General features: G+C 35.4%; 1 protein-coding gene across 5 annotated transcripts in view; it reads right to left on the bottom strand.

Annotated features, from left to right (window-relative positions):
* TPP2 (tripeptidyl peptidase 2) overlaps positions 1–20,388 on the bottom strand; it is a 78,085-nt gene that overhangs the window by 10,927 nt on the left and 46,770 nt on the right. For 2 of the 5 annotated variants that reach the window (XR_014794440.1, XM_084876974.1), the window contains exons 12-24: positions 20,022–20,137; positions 19,334–19,502; positions 18,023–18,180; positions 17,654–17,730; positions 15,272–15,378; positions 13,399–13,553; positions 11,748–11,864; positions 11,398–11,498; positions 10,699–10,795; positions 9,510–9,647; positions 7,224–7,468; positions 6,881–6,959; positions 5,114–5,152 (exon numbers count right to left, since the gene is read on the bottom strand). Coding sequence is in view for 3 of the 5 variants with exons in the window: in XM_084876974.1 (XP_084733100.1) it covers positions 5,114–5,152; positions 6,881–6,959; positions 7,224–7,468; positions 9,510–9,647; positions 10,699–10,795; positions 11,398–11,498; positions 11,748–11,864; positions 13,399–13,553; positions 15,272–15,378; positions 17,654–17,730; positions 18,023–18,180; positions 19,334–19,502; positions 20,022–20,137 (1,598 nt within the window). In the remaining 2 variants the exon portion in view is untranslated. Of the gene's footprint in view, positions 1–4,563; positions 4,674–5,113; positions 5,153–6,880; positions 6,960–7,223; positions 7,469–9,509; positions 9,648–10,698; positions 10,796–11,397; positions 11,499–11,747; positions 11,865–13,398; positions 13,554–15,271; positions 15,379–17,653; positions 17,731–18,022; positions 18,181–19,333; positions 19,503–20,021; positions 20,138–20,388 lie in introns of those variants that run through there. The other 3 variants (XR_014794439.1, XM_084876975.1, XM_084876976.1) reach the window with 2 other exon arrangements.

A 20,388-nucleotide genomic window follows, 5' to 3' on the forward strand; every position in this document is an offset into this window, starting at 1 on the left:
GAACAAAGAGACAAGGCCCTTTCTCACCCTCAGGAAGCATATATTCTAGTAGGGGAAGATAAACAACAAACATGTAAATAAATACATAGCAGATTTTCACATGACATGAAGAAAATAAGACTGCTAGGTAAGGTGTGGAACCACTGTAGACAAAGTGGTTATAGAAGGCCACTCCAAAGAGGTATCATCCAATCTAACTGAACCTGAATGACCTAAAAAAAGAACTTCAAATAAATGAGAGGGAAAGTGTTTGAAGGTAGATGATGAGCATGTGCAAAAACCAGAGCTTGGTATCTGGGAAGCACAGCTATATGTACTGAGCAAATGGGCAGTGACCATATTAAGTAGGATTGATAAAATATGGGGGGGGGGGGGGGAGGGAGGGGGAGAAAGAACATCCAGACTTTATTCTAAGTGCAAAAGAAGTCTACCAGAAGAGTTTTATGCAAGGTGATGAAATTATTAAAATTTTTGTTTTGCTTAATAACTGAATCCTGTATGAATTTAAAGTTTTGGTTCTGGCTGAAACTGGTTTGGCTCAGTGGATAGAGCGTCAGCCTGTGGACTGAAGGGTTCCAGTTTCGATTCTGGTCAGGGGCATGTATCTTGGTTGCAGGCACATCCCCAGTGGGGGGTGTGCAGGAGGCAGCTGGTTGACGATTCTCTCTCATCAATGTTTTTAACTCTCTATTCCTCTCCCTTCCTCTCTGTAAAAAATCAATAAAATATGTTTTTTTTAAAAAAAGTTTTGGTTCTGGATGATAGAGGGCAAAAGTAGAAAAAAGGAAAAGCAAGTTAGTAAGCAAACCTAGGCCTTGAATGAAAAAAGAGGGAAGGAAGGGAGGGAGGGGAAAGACAGAACACAGAGATAATCTGAGGTCTTGGCAGCCCTGAGAATAGCCAGAATAAAGAAAGAGGAAGAGGTCAACTGAAGACTATAGCTGAGAGATGATGTAATATAGGAAAATGAAATAACTAGAAAGCCTGGTGCCAGTGGCTACCGATAACTATGACAAGACCAGTTTCAGTGGACAGTAAAGGCTGACCAAGAAAGATAAAGAGAAATCAAGAAGTATGATAGGTCTTTTGAAAAGTTCTTCTCTGTAAAGAGCAGAGAAATGTAGTAATTATATCCAATTATATGTATTTCCATCTATTTTATCAAATATGTATTCCATCTCTACATATGAAAAGTATTGCATTATCTAGGAAATCAAATAATTTCTTGTATTTACTAGTTCCATTTTTAGCACAATAACTAGGTGTCCTTAATGAATCATTATTTATTTCATTTTCCCCCATTATTTATTAAGTCAATTTCTCAAATTCTGTCTTCAGATTTACATTAAAAATAACAACCAAATTAAAATAAATTCTTATATGTTTTAATTTTCAAAACTTCTAAAATGAGAAAAAGTTGTATTACCAAACAGACTTTTACTGCTCTAATCACAGTCACCAGAAAACCCTTTAGATAGAGTTTAAAAAAATAGTATTGTAAGCCCCCACGTTCCCCAAAATAGGAATTTTAGCTGTAAATACTACATAAATATGGCCATTTTAAATGTTTCACAATTAAACTTTATTTTGGGATATAATTGTAATAATAATATAAGGAACTATTATCATAGTTGTTCTAATAGTATTCCACCATAAAATTACTATTTCAATACAACTAATTTTAAGTGCAGAAAACCAATGATGGAAAATAACTACACAAATCCATTTTTAGCCATTTAGGTCTCAGTCTCTCTCTCTCTCCCTTTCCTCCCCCTCACCCCCCTACAACCCAGAGGCCCATAGCCTGCATGTAAAGATCTATGTGAAGTATGACAGAGGGGAAAGAAAGCAGTATTTTGCTGGGGCTAGCTCCTTCTGGACCCTGCCACCCACTCTTCTCCTTCTTGAGGTTCATTCTCTTTCAGGAGCACTGCCCTGGGCAAGGCCAAGTTAAAGTTTCTGCAAAATTTGAGTTGATGATTTACCACCAAGTTCTTATCCAAACAGATTGCCTCAGTGTCATTTGTATACCAAAGACAGCAAACTAAGAATTAAAGTTATAAATGGCCTCCAACCATTACTCTCCTATTCTCTTTGAGGTCATGCTTCTGCAAGAGGCAGTCCACATTCACTATAACCTAACAAGAGCTCCTTTCCTTTTCCTTCCTCCTTGCCTGATTAGGGAGACACAAACTTCTAAAGGGGAAGCCTCTATTGTGAGGCAATTCCTCCTCTGAAGCTCAGAGGAAAGGTTTTCTTTTAGCACAGAAGAAATAAAATAGAACTGAATTTAAAATGAGCAATCCATTAAAGATAATTTATGATTAACAATAAACTTAACAAAGATCTACAAACAGGAAAAACCTTTTATCACAACAACCATACACTATCACTAAAAGCACAAAAGAGACAGGGAAAGTTTATGATGAATGATCTTGAAGAAAGGGAGAGGCGGAGATCAAGGTTTTGTAATCAGCCTTTTATACTTTTAAATATATCAAATTAGAAATTAGAAATGTTAATATATAATCCTATAAAGTATATCAGGACAAGAATTGTTATTACTAAGAATTATAAACCTGGTAGTTTTAATTCTTAATCAAAAGAAATTGAGGTTACTTTTCATTTGCTTTATCAAGGTCACCTGTTCTTTTTGGCAGTATTTTACAACTTGGTTCTAAGGACCTAGCATGGGGTCAATTTAATAAAAATGATTCTGTACCAGTAAATCTGTACCAGCAAACCTTGAGAAGTATTATAATTTTAAAACAAAGTCAAGAAGAATCTTCAGAGCAGGAATGTTAAAGTGCTCTATTGTGGATACTTAACAGTAAGTTTTTGGGTTTATTTACGTGTATTTACTATTCTGTTCACAAAGTATTTCAGTGTTTGAACTGAACAGTATTATTTAGAAAGTCAAAATTACCCACATAATCAGTAACTATTATTTGGGTGATAAAGCATATCATCATTAAAATTTGGAGTGAAAAACCAATTTCCTTAGTTAATAAATTATTAACTAAATTCAAAATTGTAATACATTCACACAAACTAATATAGCTACTTTAAAGATTAGTATATTTGAATTCTATTTATGATCTGTTAAAAGTAATTATATTCTTTCATATTACAATGAGCTTAAAAAAGTGTAACACATTTTAAGTCAAAAGTCACTGAAACCCAAAGAAAAACTCCACAGAAAAACCTAGTTGGTATATTTTTTCAGGCTATAAGTTAATAATATATTTTGGTATTGTGACTATCCTATCTAATAAAAGAGTAATATGCAAATTGACCATCACTCCAACACAAAAGATGGCTGTCCCATGTGATAAAAAATGAACTGCCCCCATGTGGACACAGGATGGCCACCACAAGATGGCCAGCAGGGGAGGGTAGTTGGGAGAGACCAGGCCTGCAAGGGAGGGCAGTTGGGGTGATCAAGTCTACAGGGAAGGACAGTTTGGGGTGACCAGGCTGGCAGAGGAGGGAAGTTGGGGGTGACAGGTCCTGCAGGGAAAGGCATTTGGGGGAAACCAGGCCTGTAGAGGAGAGCAGTTAGGGGCAAACAGGCTGGCAGGGGAGCATTTGGGAGCCAGCAGTCCTGGATTGTGAGAGGGATGTACTACTGCCCGTTTAGGCCTAATTCCCGTAGGATCGGGCCTAAACGGGCAGTTGGATATCCCCTGAGAGGTCCCAGATTGGAGAGGGTGCAGGCTGGGCTGAGGGATACCCCTGCCTCCGTGCATGAATTTCATGCACTGGGCCTCTAATAAAACTATACTACTAAATTATTTTTAAAATCAGAGCTTCCTGTATACTTGCAATGAAGAAATGGGAAGAGGTAACTCTAGCTGTCAAGTTCTTTATGCAAAACTTTACTAACCATCAAGTAATAATAATAATATTTCTATTTATTTGATAGTTTTCTATTCATACCCTAATCCAAACAAAATCCCATCAAAACTCCCCCAAAATTTAACCAAAAGATACAACAGGAAGAAGAAAAAAAATCTATGCCTTTGTGATATGTATCTCCTATTTTTACTGGGCTCCTAGGAATACCTTTTCCTTATTCTCTAAAACAGTGGCTTATAAGCTATTTTCACACTCACCCAAAGATAAACAATCTATAGATAAAATGAAATTAGTTTTATCAGTCTTGTGAACTGACATACATTTCCTACTTTATTCTGTTTCTGTTTTAATGCTGGTGATGTTTTATTAAATGAATAATATGGCCTCCAAAATGATTAAGAATCTCAGTTGAGAAATACTGGTCAATAGAGAAGCACATTAAAAAAAAAAAAATCTGGAAAGGTGATTACCGGTAGTGTACTTGTTAGTACTAATTCTCCCACTGAAATGCTTCCAGCTTGAATGGGAAAAATCACTAAATGCTAAATGATGTCAGCAGGTTTTCACTAGAGAGCTCAATGAATATGTAATTCTTTCTCAAAAGTACACTTGAAGTAGAATTTTTCTTTGTTAACGTTGATTCTAGTAGTCAATCAGAGATTGTCAAATAAGTTGCAGAAAGTTGATCAGATTACTTACTAGTTATGGCCTGAAAATCTGCTTTATGCTCTTAGTATAAGTTTTAATTTTGGGTCAACAGTCCTTATTTCTGTTCTGCTTTGTCCATTGCTCTGTTTGTCTCTGTCCTTTAAGAACTAAGAAGATGCAAGAGCAAGGAATCAACTTCACTTGAAATATCTTAATATTTTTAATCAAATCATCTAATTTAAGAATGCTTTTTATACTTTAAAAATAATTGTTTGGCCTACATAACTGAAAAGTTTCATTTCTCTCTACATAAGATTTTAGATATGCAAAATTTAAATTATTATTATTTATCTGTAGTAAGAAATACATAGCATTATTTTCCACTATATACTTATAAAACAGGGGTCCTCTAGCAATTTATGGTAGAGAAGTAACTTTAGGAAAGCAGTATGTCAACACTGATAATCTAAAGGCACTATACTGCAGAACTTAAAGATTAACGGAGAGATTTTTTTAAAAAGGATTTATAATAGTGACAGAAAAAAAAGTTTAGCTAATATGCAAATAAGGCTTTAAGACATCTTTTTAAAAAACTGACAATCAGTACCTTTTTAAATTTTCTTTGTCGTTTTGCTGCAGACTGCCCCTGGGAGTTAGAACAACATTCTGTAAGAAAACATGCATCATCTACACAGGATGGAGACACCACCTCTGTATAATTTTCTCCCAGTTTACTTTCCACCTGTATGTGTCACATACTTATAAGGGTCAAGTCTGTGATCAAGATGGCATGCTTTTAAATAAAGCAACATTGCCACTTTGATTTTTTTAAAAATAAAAATGCACTGAAATGATATTCTTAAGGGCGAATGTTTTTCAACTTATTTCAAAAATTCAGTAGAGCAAACTCCATTAGTTATCAAAACACTTTTGGAAGTATTAAATTTAGCTGACAGTCTACAGAGTCTGATTTTTAAGGACATCACAACAATCACATACACTCATGCTCTCATAGATCAAAGAAAAGTAAAACTAACCTTCCCAACTACCAAAAATCATTAAAAAATGCAAAACTATTGAGGGAAGAGTAAAATAAAATAAAAACGGTGCTGGAAAATATAATTAATTTTAGTTTTTTGCTATCTCTCAAGAACATCTACCCTGGTAAGTAATAACTAGAGTTAATCCAGATGTTTATATTTTCACAACTGCAGCCAGGAAGTAGCAATTATCTCTGAATTGCTAAAAAGCATACATTTAATAACAATGCTCTTCTGTCATACTCATCACAAGGAAGTGGACACTTCAGAAGAGTTACAACATCATCACTGAAGCCTCATTGTTGAAGCCCCATGGAGGAAGTGGCCACACTACCCAGGAAATGATGTCTATGAGAAAAAGACTACTAGTTCTTAAATCAGTGCATCCATGAATTCCAGTACAATTAACTACTCATTCACTTCAAATCATATTAAAGAATATATAATAAATAGTATAAACTGAAATGAAACTCAAGAAATATCAGGGAAAACAACTTTTTCTAAGCACAAAATTCCCAAGTTATGCCTCTGACAGCAAATAAATGGTTTTTGACTCAAGTGACAAGAAATAAGTGTGCTTGTTAATATCTATGAGATCTATTCATTTGATAACAGCATTTCTAGATTTCAGCATTAGATAGTACGCTTAGCTTATAAGAACTAATTAATGCTAAAGAGAAATACAAAATTATAACAATGACAACGTTTACTAGCACTGAGCTAAAATGATATGAAAAAAGGTGACAGAGCTATATACACTTCTCTCATAATAAATTTGTAATGAAAAGACAGAAAAGCTAAGAGTTACTTATCAAACTATATTCCTTACAGAAAAATGTTTTTAACAAAAAAAATCCCATAATTTTGAAACTCCAAAATAAAAGGCAATGCTAAAAGAAATACCTTGTACTGTTGTAATTATGTTAAATTTCAACAAGAGAAAGGTCTGTACAGTGTGAAAAATATCGTTAATTAGCAATTGTTCTGACTAGTTTTTAGAAGCCAATCATTCATTTAAGCCAAGTAAGTCACATACAAGTTTGACTTGATGGAAAAGTCAAGTATATCAGCCATGCAAGGTAGGACAGATTCAGGGCCAGAGTAACTTATACCTGCAAAAAAGAATACTAAATATTTTAAAATACAAAAAAATATTAATTGATCTCTACTAGTAACTTGGAAGAAAAATTAAACATATTTTGGCTAGGGAGATCTTCTTTTTTACCCATTCTGAAATGTGGAATTCATCTTTAAAGAAAAGGAAATTTTAGAATAGGTAATTTCAGTGTTAAAACCCGCCCCTCACAATACACACACACAAAACTAGTACTTACCGCTTTCTTTCCAAGATCAGTCTTTGACAATGTTAAGGTTCCTGCAAGGTAGCATCCAGGTCCTGCCCCTTTAGGTATTCTAACAAGAAGATTTAAGAGAGAGAGAGAAAAATGAGAACGTTTCATGAAGATAATTAGGAGTGGGGGGAAGGGGACAAAATGATTACATTCTGAAATAATTTTCATAGCTAAGATTTCTAAAATCAAAGGGACAAATACAGGTAACCTTAGTATAAAATGGTAAATCACAACATAATAAAACTTTAGCCTAAGGCAATGAACTAACATTAATAGAATACAGTGTGTAAGGCAGGCATTAAATATAAGCAACAACACCACTTACTTGTCATCAGGTAAGGAAGTAACAAAGAATGGCTGGTTATATTTGGGTGGTAGTGTCAAATTACTTGATTTCTTCTTTCCTAGAAGTGCAAGGCTATGATTTTCATGAATATCTAAGCTCAAGGTATTAGACAACCTATGAGAAACAATAAATGGAAGATCTTTAAGACGTTCCAAATCACTGATTTGCTCATGACGAATCTGTAGACGAATTGTATAATCTCCTTTCTCCAGTTTCATCGAATACTAAAAGAAAAAAAACAACATTTAGAAAAAGTAAAGTTTAGCCAAGTAAACAGAAATTATAGAAAGAAGATAAACAGAAACAATTACAACTTAGAGTGCTTAACAGCAGATGAGGTACAGCATAAGCTACTACACACACTTTTACATACGCACAAAATTTCAATCTTGCATGTGAGCAAGAAGGACCAGGGACATCAGTGAACTGTCCAAGGTCAAATATAGAGTAGTGAAGGACAAGGGAGCTGAAGGCAGGTCTGACTCCCAAGCCCTCATTCTTACAACTACAGGTTACTCCCATAGTTTCAGCTACATCAGTCTGTTCCAGGCTGAGAAAAGCTATTATTTTCTAGTTCATGGTTACTCAAGAATGTATAAAACAACACACAAAATTAGCAAAATTGAGGTGCCATATAATAGCTAAGGCAGATATACACACATGTGTCTATACATGACTGGTAATCTTTCTATTATAACCAAAACACCACATCACTTTATTGCTGATAGAAGCAATCAGAGATTAAGCAATAAAATTTACTATGCTCCACCTAGTTAACCTGCATTCTTCTGATGAGATTTTAAAAGCAACCAAAGTGATGGCTCTGCAACAATCCAGTCTCTACTGGGAGAGATGTGACTGGGGCTTGCTTTGAGAACAAAAGGAAATCATTCCTTGAATGACTAACCAAAAAACCTACCTGCATAAGTTATTATTATCCTATCTAATAATATGCAAATGAATACCCACCAGCCATGCCCACCATCCAATCAGAGTGAGTATGCAAATTAATCCCAACCAAGATGCCTGGGGTGCTAGAGGAAGCCAAACTTGTGAATCCTTGGCCAGCTCAGCCCTTTACTCCAGGCTACAAAGTTTCAATTTTAGAAGATACATAAATTCCAACAGAAATGGCTGCCCTCAAGGAGCTAACAGGAGGCTTGGTTCCACTCCAGGCTACAAAGTTTTAATTGTAGAAGATAAATCCTATCTAATAAAACAGTAACATGCAGATTGACCATCACTCCAACACATAAGATGGCTGCCTCCAAGTGGTCAAATATCCTGCCCACCTGTGGACACAAGATGACTACCACAAGATGACTACCAGCAGAGAAGGGCAGTTGGGAGGGACCAGGCATGAAGGGAGGGCAGTTGGGGGCGATCAACCCTGCAGGGGAGGACAGGAGTGACCAGGCCGGCAGAGGTGGGAAGTTGGGGGCAAACAGGCTGGCAGAGGAACAGTTAGACATCAATCAGGCTGGCAGTGGAGTGGTTAGGGGGTGATCAGGCTGGCAGGCAGAAGCGGTTAGAGGAAATCAGGAAGGCAGGCAATTAAGCAGTTGGGAGCCAGTAGTCCTGGATTGTGGGAATGATGTCCGATTGACTGTTTATGTGGGATTGGGCCTAAACGGGCAGTCAGACATTCCTCAAGGGGTCCCAGATTGGAGAGGATGCAGGCTGGGATGAGGGACCCCCCCCCCCCCCCCCCCGGCCCATGCACAAATTTCGTGCACCGGGCCTCTAATTTAGTGTTAAATTATAAATGTTACAAAATTTACCTTATTTCCTTGTAACAATATTTCAGTCAGGGATAACATTTCTGTAATTTACGATCAATACAATAGTGCAAGCAGAGCGCTTGGCATACAGAAGTACTCAATACACAGCTGTACAATGAAAAGATAAATTTGAAAGTTCTAGGACACTGCTATTGTGTTCTTTATCCAGTTAACACCTAAGATCATTTCCACGTGCTCACTTATATCAGAAGATTTGCCTTCCACCTTCAGATGGGTGGAAGCAGTGAGTAGGAAGCAGAAAAAATAAAAATAAAAAACTAGGCTGGCCAGTCATCCTTGCCTTTGTGTACCCTAAAACTTAATCAGCTAAACTACATGGCTGAAAAGTTGTCCCATTCTGTTCTAAAACAGACAACTGAGCTTCTAAAAAAAAAAAAAAAAAAAAAAAAAAAAAAAATCACAAATATTACAATAACAAGAAATCAGGAATTTGTTAATTTTAAAATCACTGCAAACTTCATACCTGATGAGGATAGGCATCGCCTGAACCCATCTGTCTTTTATTCTGATCAAAGATGATCCACAGCTGGCTGTCATACTCCGATTCATATAATAACTCACAAAGTAGTGGGCAGCTTGGAGTTACTTCCCCACTTTTGGGCTATAAAAATAAAGAATTACTACTTGATGTGGTTCACATGATTTCTAATGAAGATTTGTAATACTGTTACTAATGAGATTTTTACATCAAAGTATTAAATTTTTTTCTTTTTCTTAAATTTCTTTATTGATTAAGGTATCACATATTTGTCCTCATCCCCCCCTATTCCTATTCCCCTCATGTACCCATCCCCCTATTGTTCTTGACCACTGGTTAGGCTCATATGTATGCACACAAGTCCTTTGGTTGATCTCTCCCTTTTATCCCCACCCTATCCTCTGAGGTCCATGGCTCTTGTCTCTGGGTCTGTTCTTGCTCATCAGTCTATGTTGTTCATCATTTCCCCTAGATGAAAATTTTTTCTTGTGGTAACCAATTTTTTAAATGTAGAACATCCAGTATTTCGGCCTTTATAACAAGTATTTCTCTTGTATAAACCTTTAAAAATACAAACCTATCCATTCGTATTCATTAAGAAATTGACATATTTTCTTTATAAAATTGAAATTTTATATTCATTGAAATCAATCTCCTAAATATGAAAACCAAATCTTATGTTTCAGCAAGAGTTTTACTGAAATCTATGGATCCTACATAAACTTTTTTATCCAACATTTATACTGGCCTCAAATACCTTTATCACTCATTCAACCTAGGAATTATTCTATTGTCTCTCTGCTCCAAAGCCTGCTTCACAGAAAGCAAACAGGCCAACTACTGCCATACTCAGAAGGCATCTGGCATTGATGAGACACCTAACCACTGGACAGGTAATACCGTACAGTGAATAGATTCAGTGATTACAAAAACTAAGGCTCAAAGGCCACGCTACAACAAACTAGAATTTGTGACTTCAGACTTAAATGGTACTTAGATCATTATAAATCATAATTTCCCAAAGAATAATTCCAAATTAAGCACTGTTAGTTACTTGATTCTATTTCATATTTACATATACTAAATTTATCATCCTTCTGTTTTAAATTTTATGATTCATTAACAAAACACAAAAGTGTACTGTAAAAGTCTACTTTATTATAAAGATACTTACTTGATGAAAGTTATAGGTAAGGATCATTTCATAAAGTTGACGATTATTTGGCAAAACATCTCTTGACCCTAAAGGTTTTGTTTTTGCACTCTGTGGGCTGTAATTAGACAATGAGTAATTATTTGATTCAATAATTCACTTAATGAGACAAAACTATAATCAACAAAATCTGTAACATATCACAAGGGGCAAATACACATTCCTAAATACTAACCTTTTCAGTATACTTTATATTTTAATCATTAACTTACCTAATTATTTACTGACTGAACCATAGCAATACATATCATAGTTTAAATTTTGCAACATTATGAAGATAATCTTTTCACGATAAAAACATTTTCAAATGCCAACTAATAGTCTGTAGTGTAATTGGATCCCAACGTTAGATGCTAGAGTAGCAATTACTAGCACAGTGTTGAAGGACAGGTTTTGACTGCTGGTGGAACTCACTCCTTGCAGGACAGTTCCTGCTGGCTGCACTGAAAATTTTACATGCTATATAATGCTAGAAGCTACTGCTGGGGTTGACTCAGAGACCTGCCACGATTCTGAGAATAGAGTGTCAAAAACTGAATTTTCATTTTCAACATTCAGATGGATTTAAGAAAATTACTATCTCTTCAAAGAGTGTAAGATCCTCCTGCCCCCCACCACATCAATACTCAACATCCTTAGCCCTAAAACATTTAATGATACCGTAGTGTTTGGACCCAGGTCTTCAAAGTTATGCAGGGAGCCAGATCTTCATATTTCAAGGAGGACTGAACATCAAAACGGTTGATTCCTTCTGATGCATGCTATGAAGGATATTTATCAAATTAGTTTCTCAAACTTCACTGAAAATATTTTATGACAACATTAAGACTTAAAATAAATGTCTAGTGCAAAGTTTATAAGCACCCATGAATAGGACTACTTTTAAATTACTTGTGGTTATTTTAAGAACTACTGGTAATGTCCCCAATGAAGTGTAAACCCAACCAGTAAGATTATTTTTCAATAACACAAACAACTGACTTTAAAAATAATGAAAATGCAGAACTCACAATGTTTAACTGAGGAGTGGTACACACTATTCCATGGAAAGAAATGGTGTAATCAATATTGACATCACTAAGACTAGCCCACCAACGGGCAATGCAAAATTCAATTGCTTTCCCACCCTGCAAAGAAAAATAAATTACAAATATATAAATAATCTCAGATAATGTCAGAACTACATATGCTCAATATTCTCTTTATTTCAAATTATAGAATATAAATAATAGATGTTTCAAAGCAATTCTTTGCCTTCAAACTTTTCCTACTTGTAAAGCAAAGAAACACAATAACTTTTAACTGTGCTTGAAGTTATGGAAATTACAGTTGCAGGGATATAGTACAGGCATTTAAATACATACAGTATTTGGCAAAACATCTCTTGACCCTAAAGGTTTTGTTTTGCACTCTGTGGGCTGTAATTAGACAATGAGTAATTATTTGATTCAATAATTCATTTAATGAGACAAAACTATAATCAACAAAATCTAACATATCACAAGGGGCAAATACAAAAACTTATTTACTCACTAGTGGCCCAGTGCATGAAATTAATGCCCAGGAGGGGAGATGGGGAGGGGGGGGGGGGGGAGAGGGAAGGGGGTGTCCCTCAGCTCAGCCTGCACTTTCTCCAATCGGGGACATCTCTCTTGCAATCTGGGACCACTGGCTCCTAACTGCTCACCTGACAGCCTGATCACCCCTAACTGCCTCTGCCTCTGCTCCCACCACTATGGCTTTGTCCAGAAGGAAATCGTACGTCTGGAAGATGGCCAGTTGATGCAATCTAATTAGCATATTGCCCTTTTATTAGTATAGATAATCCTATAATGCTTGTCATAAAATATCTGAGGCAGCTTTTGAAAATATATACAATAAAATAATGGTGAAAACAAACTGGAATAAAAACCTAGGATCAAAGGAAAAATGATAGGAGAAAGGGTATTACAGCTTTATAATGCATAATCAATAGCTATAGATGAATTTGAGGCTCCAAGCTGCCTCACAACAAAAACAAAATGAAATTATGATTACTTATATTTTTCCCCATTAAAATAATGAAAAACAAAAACTTCCTAGTGCTCAGTTTTAAAGTATGTTTTCTAAAAATCAGTACATTAAAAAGTTTAAAGGTGAATCATAACACTGATACATACATGAACACAAGTGAAAATAATCAGAAAAGTAAGCTATCGGCAAGGATCACATGATCAACTATGGAGCAAGTTCAAGACAGAAGGTCAGTACATTCACCTTCCATGGAGGAGGTCTAGTCATTATTTCTAACAGTATAGTAAGAATGGAGACCTGCCATATTTGAAGTACTTTCTATAAGAAGCAGCCTGCCTACCTGATTTCACCTAGAAATCAAATTAACCTCATGGGCAGTAATAAAATAACTTAAGTGATGCATAGAACCAGCAGTGCTCTGGCCGGGAGCGAGAACTTGCAGGCCCCCAGGCAGCTGGGAGACCCCCCAGGGAAAGGAAGGCATATTCTTGCATGAATATTGTGCAATGGGCCTCTAGTTAACAAAATAAAGAGCCCCCCAAAACTCTGAATATAAACTATAAAATAAAATTCAAATTCAAATACTTAGTCCACACCGAAAAAGAAAAGAAATTGTTTCAGGATTTTGAACTATTAATTAAAACTTACTAAGACAGGAAAAGCTTCAGTTAGTGTTCCTTTTTCTGGAAGGGAACAAAACTTATAGAATTCATGGCTTCGATATGCTCTTTGCTTCACAAGTTGTACTGCATGAAGAACAAACTTGGCCAACACCTCAGAGGAACAAGAACAAACTGTAACTTCTAAAATAAAAAAGAAGCAAAATTTTATACTGATAAGATTCAAAATGGACATAAAAATGATTTTAAGAATGCCCACTTATTAGGAAATAATATATCAATAATCAAATGATATATTCAAATGAAATTTGCATATGTTTTTAAAAACAAAGACTCAATAGAGCATTATAAAGCTGAAAGGGTAGAAGATTCGGCTATGGAAAATAAATAAATCAGGATTAAAATAAACAACCATTATGCTGTAAATACTATTAGACAATTATGTGTCCACCTAGGTATCCATAGGTGGACACATAATTATCCTAATCAGTTGCCCTTTAAAGTACCTCTCACCTCTGCTAAGCTCAACCTTTCCTCTTGTTTTAGTAAAAAGCCAAGTAATTCCTGATAAAGGAAGGGATTTTAATTTTAGAAACCTCTATTTGTCATCATGCTTCAATTCCGTAAGTATCTATTCAACTTCATTAATAATTTTTCCTATTCTCTCTCTCTCTCTCTCTCTCTCTCTCTCGGCTTATTTGTATTCTATTTGCTTCTAGAAGGGATAATGTCAGAACTACATATGCTCAGCTTTATTCTCAGGCAGAGGTGGAGGTAAGCTCAAATCACCGTGAAGCAGGACCAGAAGCTTATCTACTGAATACCCACTCTAATACAAGGAACTAACAAGGCTTATTTCTCTGGTTCACAAGGTCAAGTTTGCACAGAGCTCTGTGAACCTAATCAATTGCTAATAATATAAAACCTGATGTTGTAACAGTAAGTTTTATTTGAAATAGGAATCATCTGTAGTACTTTTTTTTTCTTCTTTGACACTCCCTAGCCCTAGCTCCATCCCTGCCTGAGATCAAATGATAAATAACACTGTATAAGTAAGTTTAAGGCATGCAACCTGATAATTTAATGTACTTAAAACACTATGAAATGTTTACCACAATGAGGTTAGTTAACACACACAATACAGTTACCAATTTTCTCGATAGTAAGAACATTTAAAATATACTCTTAGCAAATTTCAAGTATACAATACAGTATTGTTAACTACAGTCACCATTAAATCTCTTGAACTTACTCATAGCTGAAAGTTTGTACCCTTCAACCAACATTTCCCCATTTCCTCCACCCCCTGCAGTACATTTCTAATCTGAGATTGTTAAATGCTCTGATCTCTTTCCATTCTGGATCATCTGATTAACATATAATTAAAAAAAAACAACAACAAAAAAAACTAATTATTTTCAACACCAGCCTAAAGAAGTCACATTAGGGCATTATAATTACTAACATCTACCATCAAAAAGATTTCAGAATCAGTATTAACTATAGATTTTTATTCTTCAAAATGGTTAATGTACGTTTCATGAGAGCCTATCATTATATACTATCTGCAAGAGGCTCAGTGTATATGCATAGCAGCCAGAATCATTCAATAATGCAACTCCATCTCCAATCACTAACAGGTAAGGCATTATGCTAAACTAAGTTAAAATGTTGAATATTAAAACATATTAAGATGGCCTAGATGATCTGATGTATGAGCCAATGATAAATAATAGATCTTTAAAAAGTTTAAAATTTACTAGCAAATCTATAGTGCCAGATATATACTGTTATGAGAAAAATATGCATTACAGATACATGAACTTCACAAAGTCATAATCATAAAAGAGATAGAATGTACAAAAAGGTAAGTGCTCAAGACAGACTTTAATTTCACTTACCAGCCCATGTTGCACCCTCAGGAACCTCAATAAAATGCCTTCGAATTTGACCAGGTTTAAAATGTACATCTGTAAAGGCTAGATCATAGTGTGATGATTCATTTACTCTGAAAATTAATACAAATTAATGATTAAATGTGGTACTCTCATAAAAAAGGCTTTGTATTAATTATAAGCCCACTAGTACTCTAGATTTTAATAGTTCATTAGAAATAAATACTTAAAGGCTGGTTACAAAATAGTGTGTATAATACAATCTCATTTTTGCAACATATTAGCAGAGATAAACTCTGGCTAGTGCAGTATAAATGATTTTTCTATTTTACCTGTCTGCTTTATAATATGTAAGATACATATACACACACAATAAGCAAGTTCACTTTTTTCATTAAAGAAATTGTGCTTCATTCACAGAATTTTTCCAATTACCAGAATCTGGGCTATAGAGAGCTCTAAATATTACAACCAAAGATAATTTTTTATGTCATTAATACTGACTATATCTCTAAGACTAGTATTAAATAAATCCCCTTTTGTAGTTTCAAAATGTTTGCAAATCTCAAGGACACAGTAAAGAAAGAATCTACTTCCATAGCATTTTTGTAAGAAGTCAATGAAGCATAAAGGTCTAATGTATATTACCCACTATGAAAACCTAAAGTACACACTAAAGACAAATTCTAGTCAGTGTGACAAAAATTTAACGAGAGTCTACTATATAAGGCACTGTTATTAGGAGTTACAAATACTATGATAAATAAAATATTTTCCTTTGCCACAAACAATCTAGAGGGGGCAGAAAAACCACCTGAGACATTTAATGCAACACGTTCTTGGTAGACCGGATGTGTTAGAAGAGATTTGGTCCATCCAAACGGACCAGGGAAAGCTTCCTGAAGGAGATAATGTCTCAGCTGATGCCTGAATCTTATACATTACTTTGTCTAGGCTCCTACTGGACTTCTACAAAACGTAAGGTTGAGAACTTAACTGTCCTGCAATTTTTCATGTGTATGACACTTTTTACCGCCTCAATTTCATCCTATTTCCTATTGGCTAAGGCTATTGCACTTTTAATATTTACCAGGTAACTAATTCTATATAAAAACTGTTTAACCTAGAACTTTCTATTATTTCCAATACTCATATAATCTCAATCATGTCCTTCCTCTACTAAACCTTGTACAAATATAATACTGTAAAATGGGCTCCATATTGAACATGAAAGATACAGTTCCGTGGGCTCATAGTCAAATGGGTGGGTGGGTAATTAACAAAAAAAAAATCACAATATATTCACTGAAGTCTGTTACCTAGGCATGTAAAAAGCATTAGGAAGCAGCAAAAAGGGCCTCCCGTCCCCTGGGGATGACCAGGAACATGCTTGGTGGTTGAGAGAAAGGAGACCAAAACAAAGAAATCAACCCAGTCCCGAGGAAACCTGGAGTGTCAGCATCTGTAACTTCATGGAATATGGTGTATGTAAAAATGACAGGAAAAACTGGTTTATAAAGCGTCCTTGTTTGCTATTTTAAGGAGCATAACTTGGTCCTTGAACATGCCACTGATATATTTAAATGGGAAGCAATATGGTTAGCCTTGAATTCCTTGGCTTCATGTGGAAGACAAGACGGAAAGCAAAGAGTATGGCAACAGCAGGTGACTGAAGAAGTGGACGAATCAGAAGAAAACAGCAATCCCAGATGACAAGGGGATTACAATGGAGTGAGAGCAGAAGAGGATGAAGTCATATATTAATATTGCAGAGGGAGTGGGCAAAATGAAGACTAAGAGGTCCTCTGAATCGGACAATTAGAAGGGCATCAGCATCCTGGTGGAAGGCAGTTTCAATGCAGGGGCACAGAACAGATGTCATCACTTATTCTCACAGTGAACAAGGAATAACATGGTTGACTATGTGCCACTTGAACTTTGAGCAAGGAGCAGAACTAAAGCCTGGTTATCTAGTTCTTGCCTATTAACCCTTTAAAAGTTCACATTGTTGCTATAAATAACCATTAAAAAAAAAATGTGTCGACCCTTGAAGAACATGGGGATTTAGGGACGTTGACCTTTTAAGCAGCCAAAAATCCATGTATAACTTTTGATTCCCCCAAAACTTAGTTGTCCCTCAGTATCCACAGGGGATTGGTTACAGGACAACCCATGGGTACCAAAATCTGCAGATGCTTAAGCCCCTGTATAAAATGGTATAGATCAGAGCAGAGTCAGCCTTCCACACCTGTGGATTCCCAACTACAAATCAAGAACAGTATAAGCACAGGTATTTATTGAAAAAAATTCACATGTAAGTGAATGCACACAGTTAAAACTGTGTTGTTCAAGTGTCAGTTGTTACTATACGGGTAACATGTTACTTACTTTGCTGCTATAACTGCGGTGACTGGAACTCTGAACAGAGGACCTGCAGTAGGGGATGCTATATCATAGCCACATACCTAAAAAACAGCATGTTACATTTTGGTATCCATAATTAACTTAAACAGAGAAAAAAGGAAAAAGTATAATCTATTCATAGTATAAATTAATCTAATATAAAAATTTAAAGATCTTAAGCACCAGCTGATTAATTTTCTGCTATCATGTCACATGATTAATGGCAAATAGCCTAAACAACCCTTGTCTAATTCACACTAATAGGAATAAGGACTGCCACATAAAGTACTTTTAAACATTTTAAAGGTAAAGAAAGTTAAAAAAAAAAAAAAAAAGATGAAGCTACACCAATACCTCTGTATAATGTAATCCTTCTCTTAAACCCCGGGGATCCACACGTATGTTTATATGTCTACATTGATTCATGAGTTCCAAATGGCTAGGACACTGAACCCAAGATGAGTTTGAAGTTAAAGCTAAATGAAGCTGAAGAGATATTTTTTCAGAGTTTTCTGGCATTAAAGAAAAATAAAAATTAAAGATTAGTACGTTCTCTTTCATTTAAAAAAGTCCTATCTTTTCTTATGAAAATTTAGCAAATTTGTAAAAGGCCCTAGACAAAACACAGCTTAAATAAAAGTCAGAGAATCTTCCTCATGTTTTAGTACACTTATAATCCATTTACACTTTCACTCAACACTGCTACAGCCTTAGATTAATATAAGGAGTTTGTGTGGGTATTTTCCACTACTGCATGTGGAAATTGCATGTGATCAACATGAAGACTGTCAAATATACAGTGAGGACTCTTTTGTTTACCTCACTGAGCAGAGGCACTCTTGGCTGCTTCTACTTCCTACTCTGCCTTATACCCAAGGATTAAAAGTGGAAAAGAAAAGGCAATTGATTATTTACACACAATTTAATAAAAATATAGGTCATTCAAGGCCCATTCTACATATTTTCCTGGACAGTCAGAATGCTAACTGAATTGCCATAATATTGGAATTCCTAAGTGCCATCACCTTTTCTCTAAAATCTGTAATACTTAAAATAATATACTGCCCCTGGCTGTGTGGCTCAGCTGGTTGGAGCATCAGTTGCCACATACACCAAAAGGTTGTGGGTTTGACTCCAGGTCAAGGCACATTGCTAGGTTATGATTTTGTGTGTTTTTTTAAAAATATATCTTATTGATTTTTTACAGAGAGGAAGGGAGAGAGAGAGAGAGCTAGAAACGTCGATGAGAGAGATACATCAACCATCTGCCTCTTGCACACCCCCTAAAGGGGATGTGCCCGCAACCAAGGTACATGCCCTTGACCGGAATCGAACCAGGGACCTTTCAGTCCGCAGACCGACGCTCTACCACTGAGCCAAACCGGTTTTGGCTAGGTTACGGGTTTGATCTCTAGTCAGGAATGTATGGGAGGCAACCGTTTGATGTTTTTCTCTCACACTGATGTTTCTCTTTCTCTCTCTCTAAAAATCAATAAAAAAAAATATCCTTGGGTGAGAATTTAACAAAATAATAATTAAAAAATAATAATAATGTCAATTTATGTTTTCTCTTTAGAACATTAGCCCAAACAGCATTTCTCTATTATACTATTCACTTAAGTAATAAATGTGAGCACTTGAGCTTACCATCCATTTAGTACTTACCAGTATTTTCTGGAAATACAGGTTCAATGCCAACACCATGATCTGAAGGTGCCACCACCTGAACAGGATCTCTGAGGTAGATGCCACGGTTATTTCCAACGGTAACAGTGAAACCTATTTTATTAGCAAATGATGTATTCTGAATGAGGTAGTCATAGGCTTTATCAACCTAATTAAAAGAACAGAGAGAGTAAGATATAAATGGTTAGGTCAAGAAAATATTTTGTTGCACGTTACCAATTTGATTAAAGTTAATTTCTATCTATATTAAGCTCTCTAAAATTAAGAGTGCAAGGATACATTCATAGACAAATTACGGTCTAACTACTGGATTCACCTTCCCTTCTACTTTCTTCATTCACATTATTATTCCCAACTGACCAAAGTGAGGAACTCTCCCATACACCAGTATGATTTACCAGTTTTTGCCTTTTACCTCTTTGCTTTGAATTTCTACCCTCTATAGGTTCTACATGTATTATACAATATTTCTCTATCTTGCTGCAACAAAGTTGTCTTAACTAAAAAATTTGTTTTCATATCTTCTCTGCTTACAGAGACCACTATGATGATATAATCTAGAATTATTAATAGATATACTCAATCATCATTATAATAGGAAATATTATCCAACAAAGCTAAAATATTTTCTCAATGACTTACATCACAGTTTCCATACAAACAATACCTGAATAATGCCATGTCCTTGGGCAAATACTTCTATATTGTCAGCCTTCACTGCAGTGTTTTCTAGAGCTCTTCTGACTGAATGAACTGTGTAGTTAACACTATTAGCTTTCAGACCTAAAATTAAAAAAAAAAAAAAAAAATGGTTAGAGAACTCACTACTTTAAAACCTTTCCCCCTTCAACAGTACAGATAACAGGTGCATTCCCTAGTTTTCATGTCTTGTGTTTCAACACTCACTTTTAAATCTTAAAACACACACACACACACACACACACACCCCAAAGAAAAAAAAAACCACAAAAAAAAAAACCACCACCAACAACAAAAAACACCCACTACACAATCTAACCAAAACTGCTGGTATC

Source organism: Pipistrellus hanaki (genome assembly GCF_964339955.1).
Source record: "Pipistrellus hanaki genome assembly, chromosome: 3".
NCBI classification, from domain to species: domain Eukaryota; kingdom Metazoa; phylum Chordata; class Mammalia; order Chiroptera; family Vespertilionidae; genus Pipistrellus; species Pipistrellus hanaki.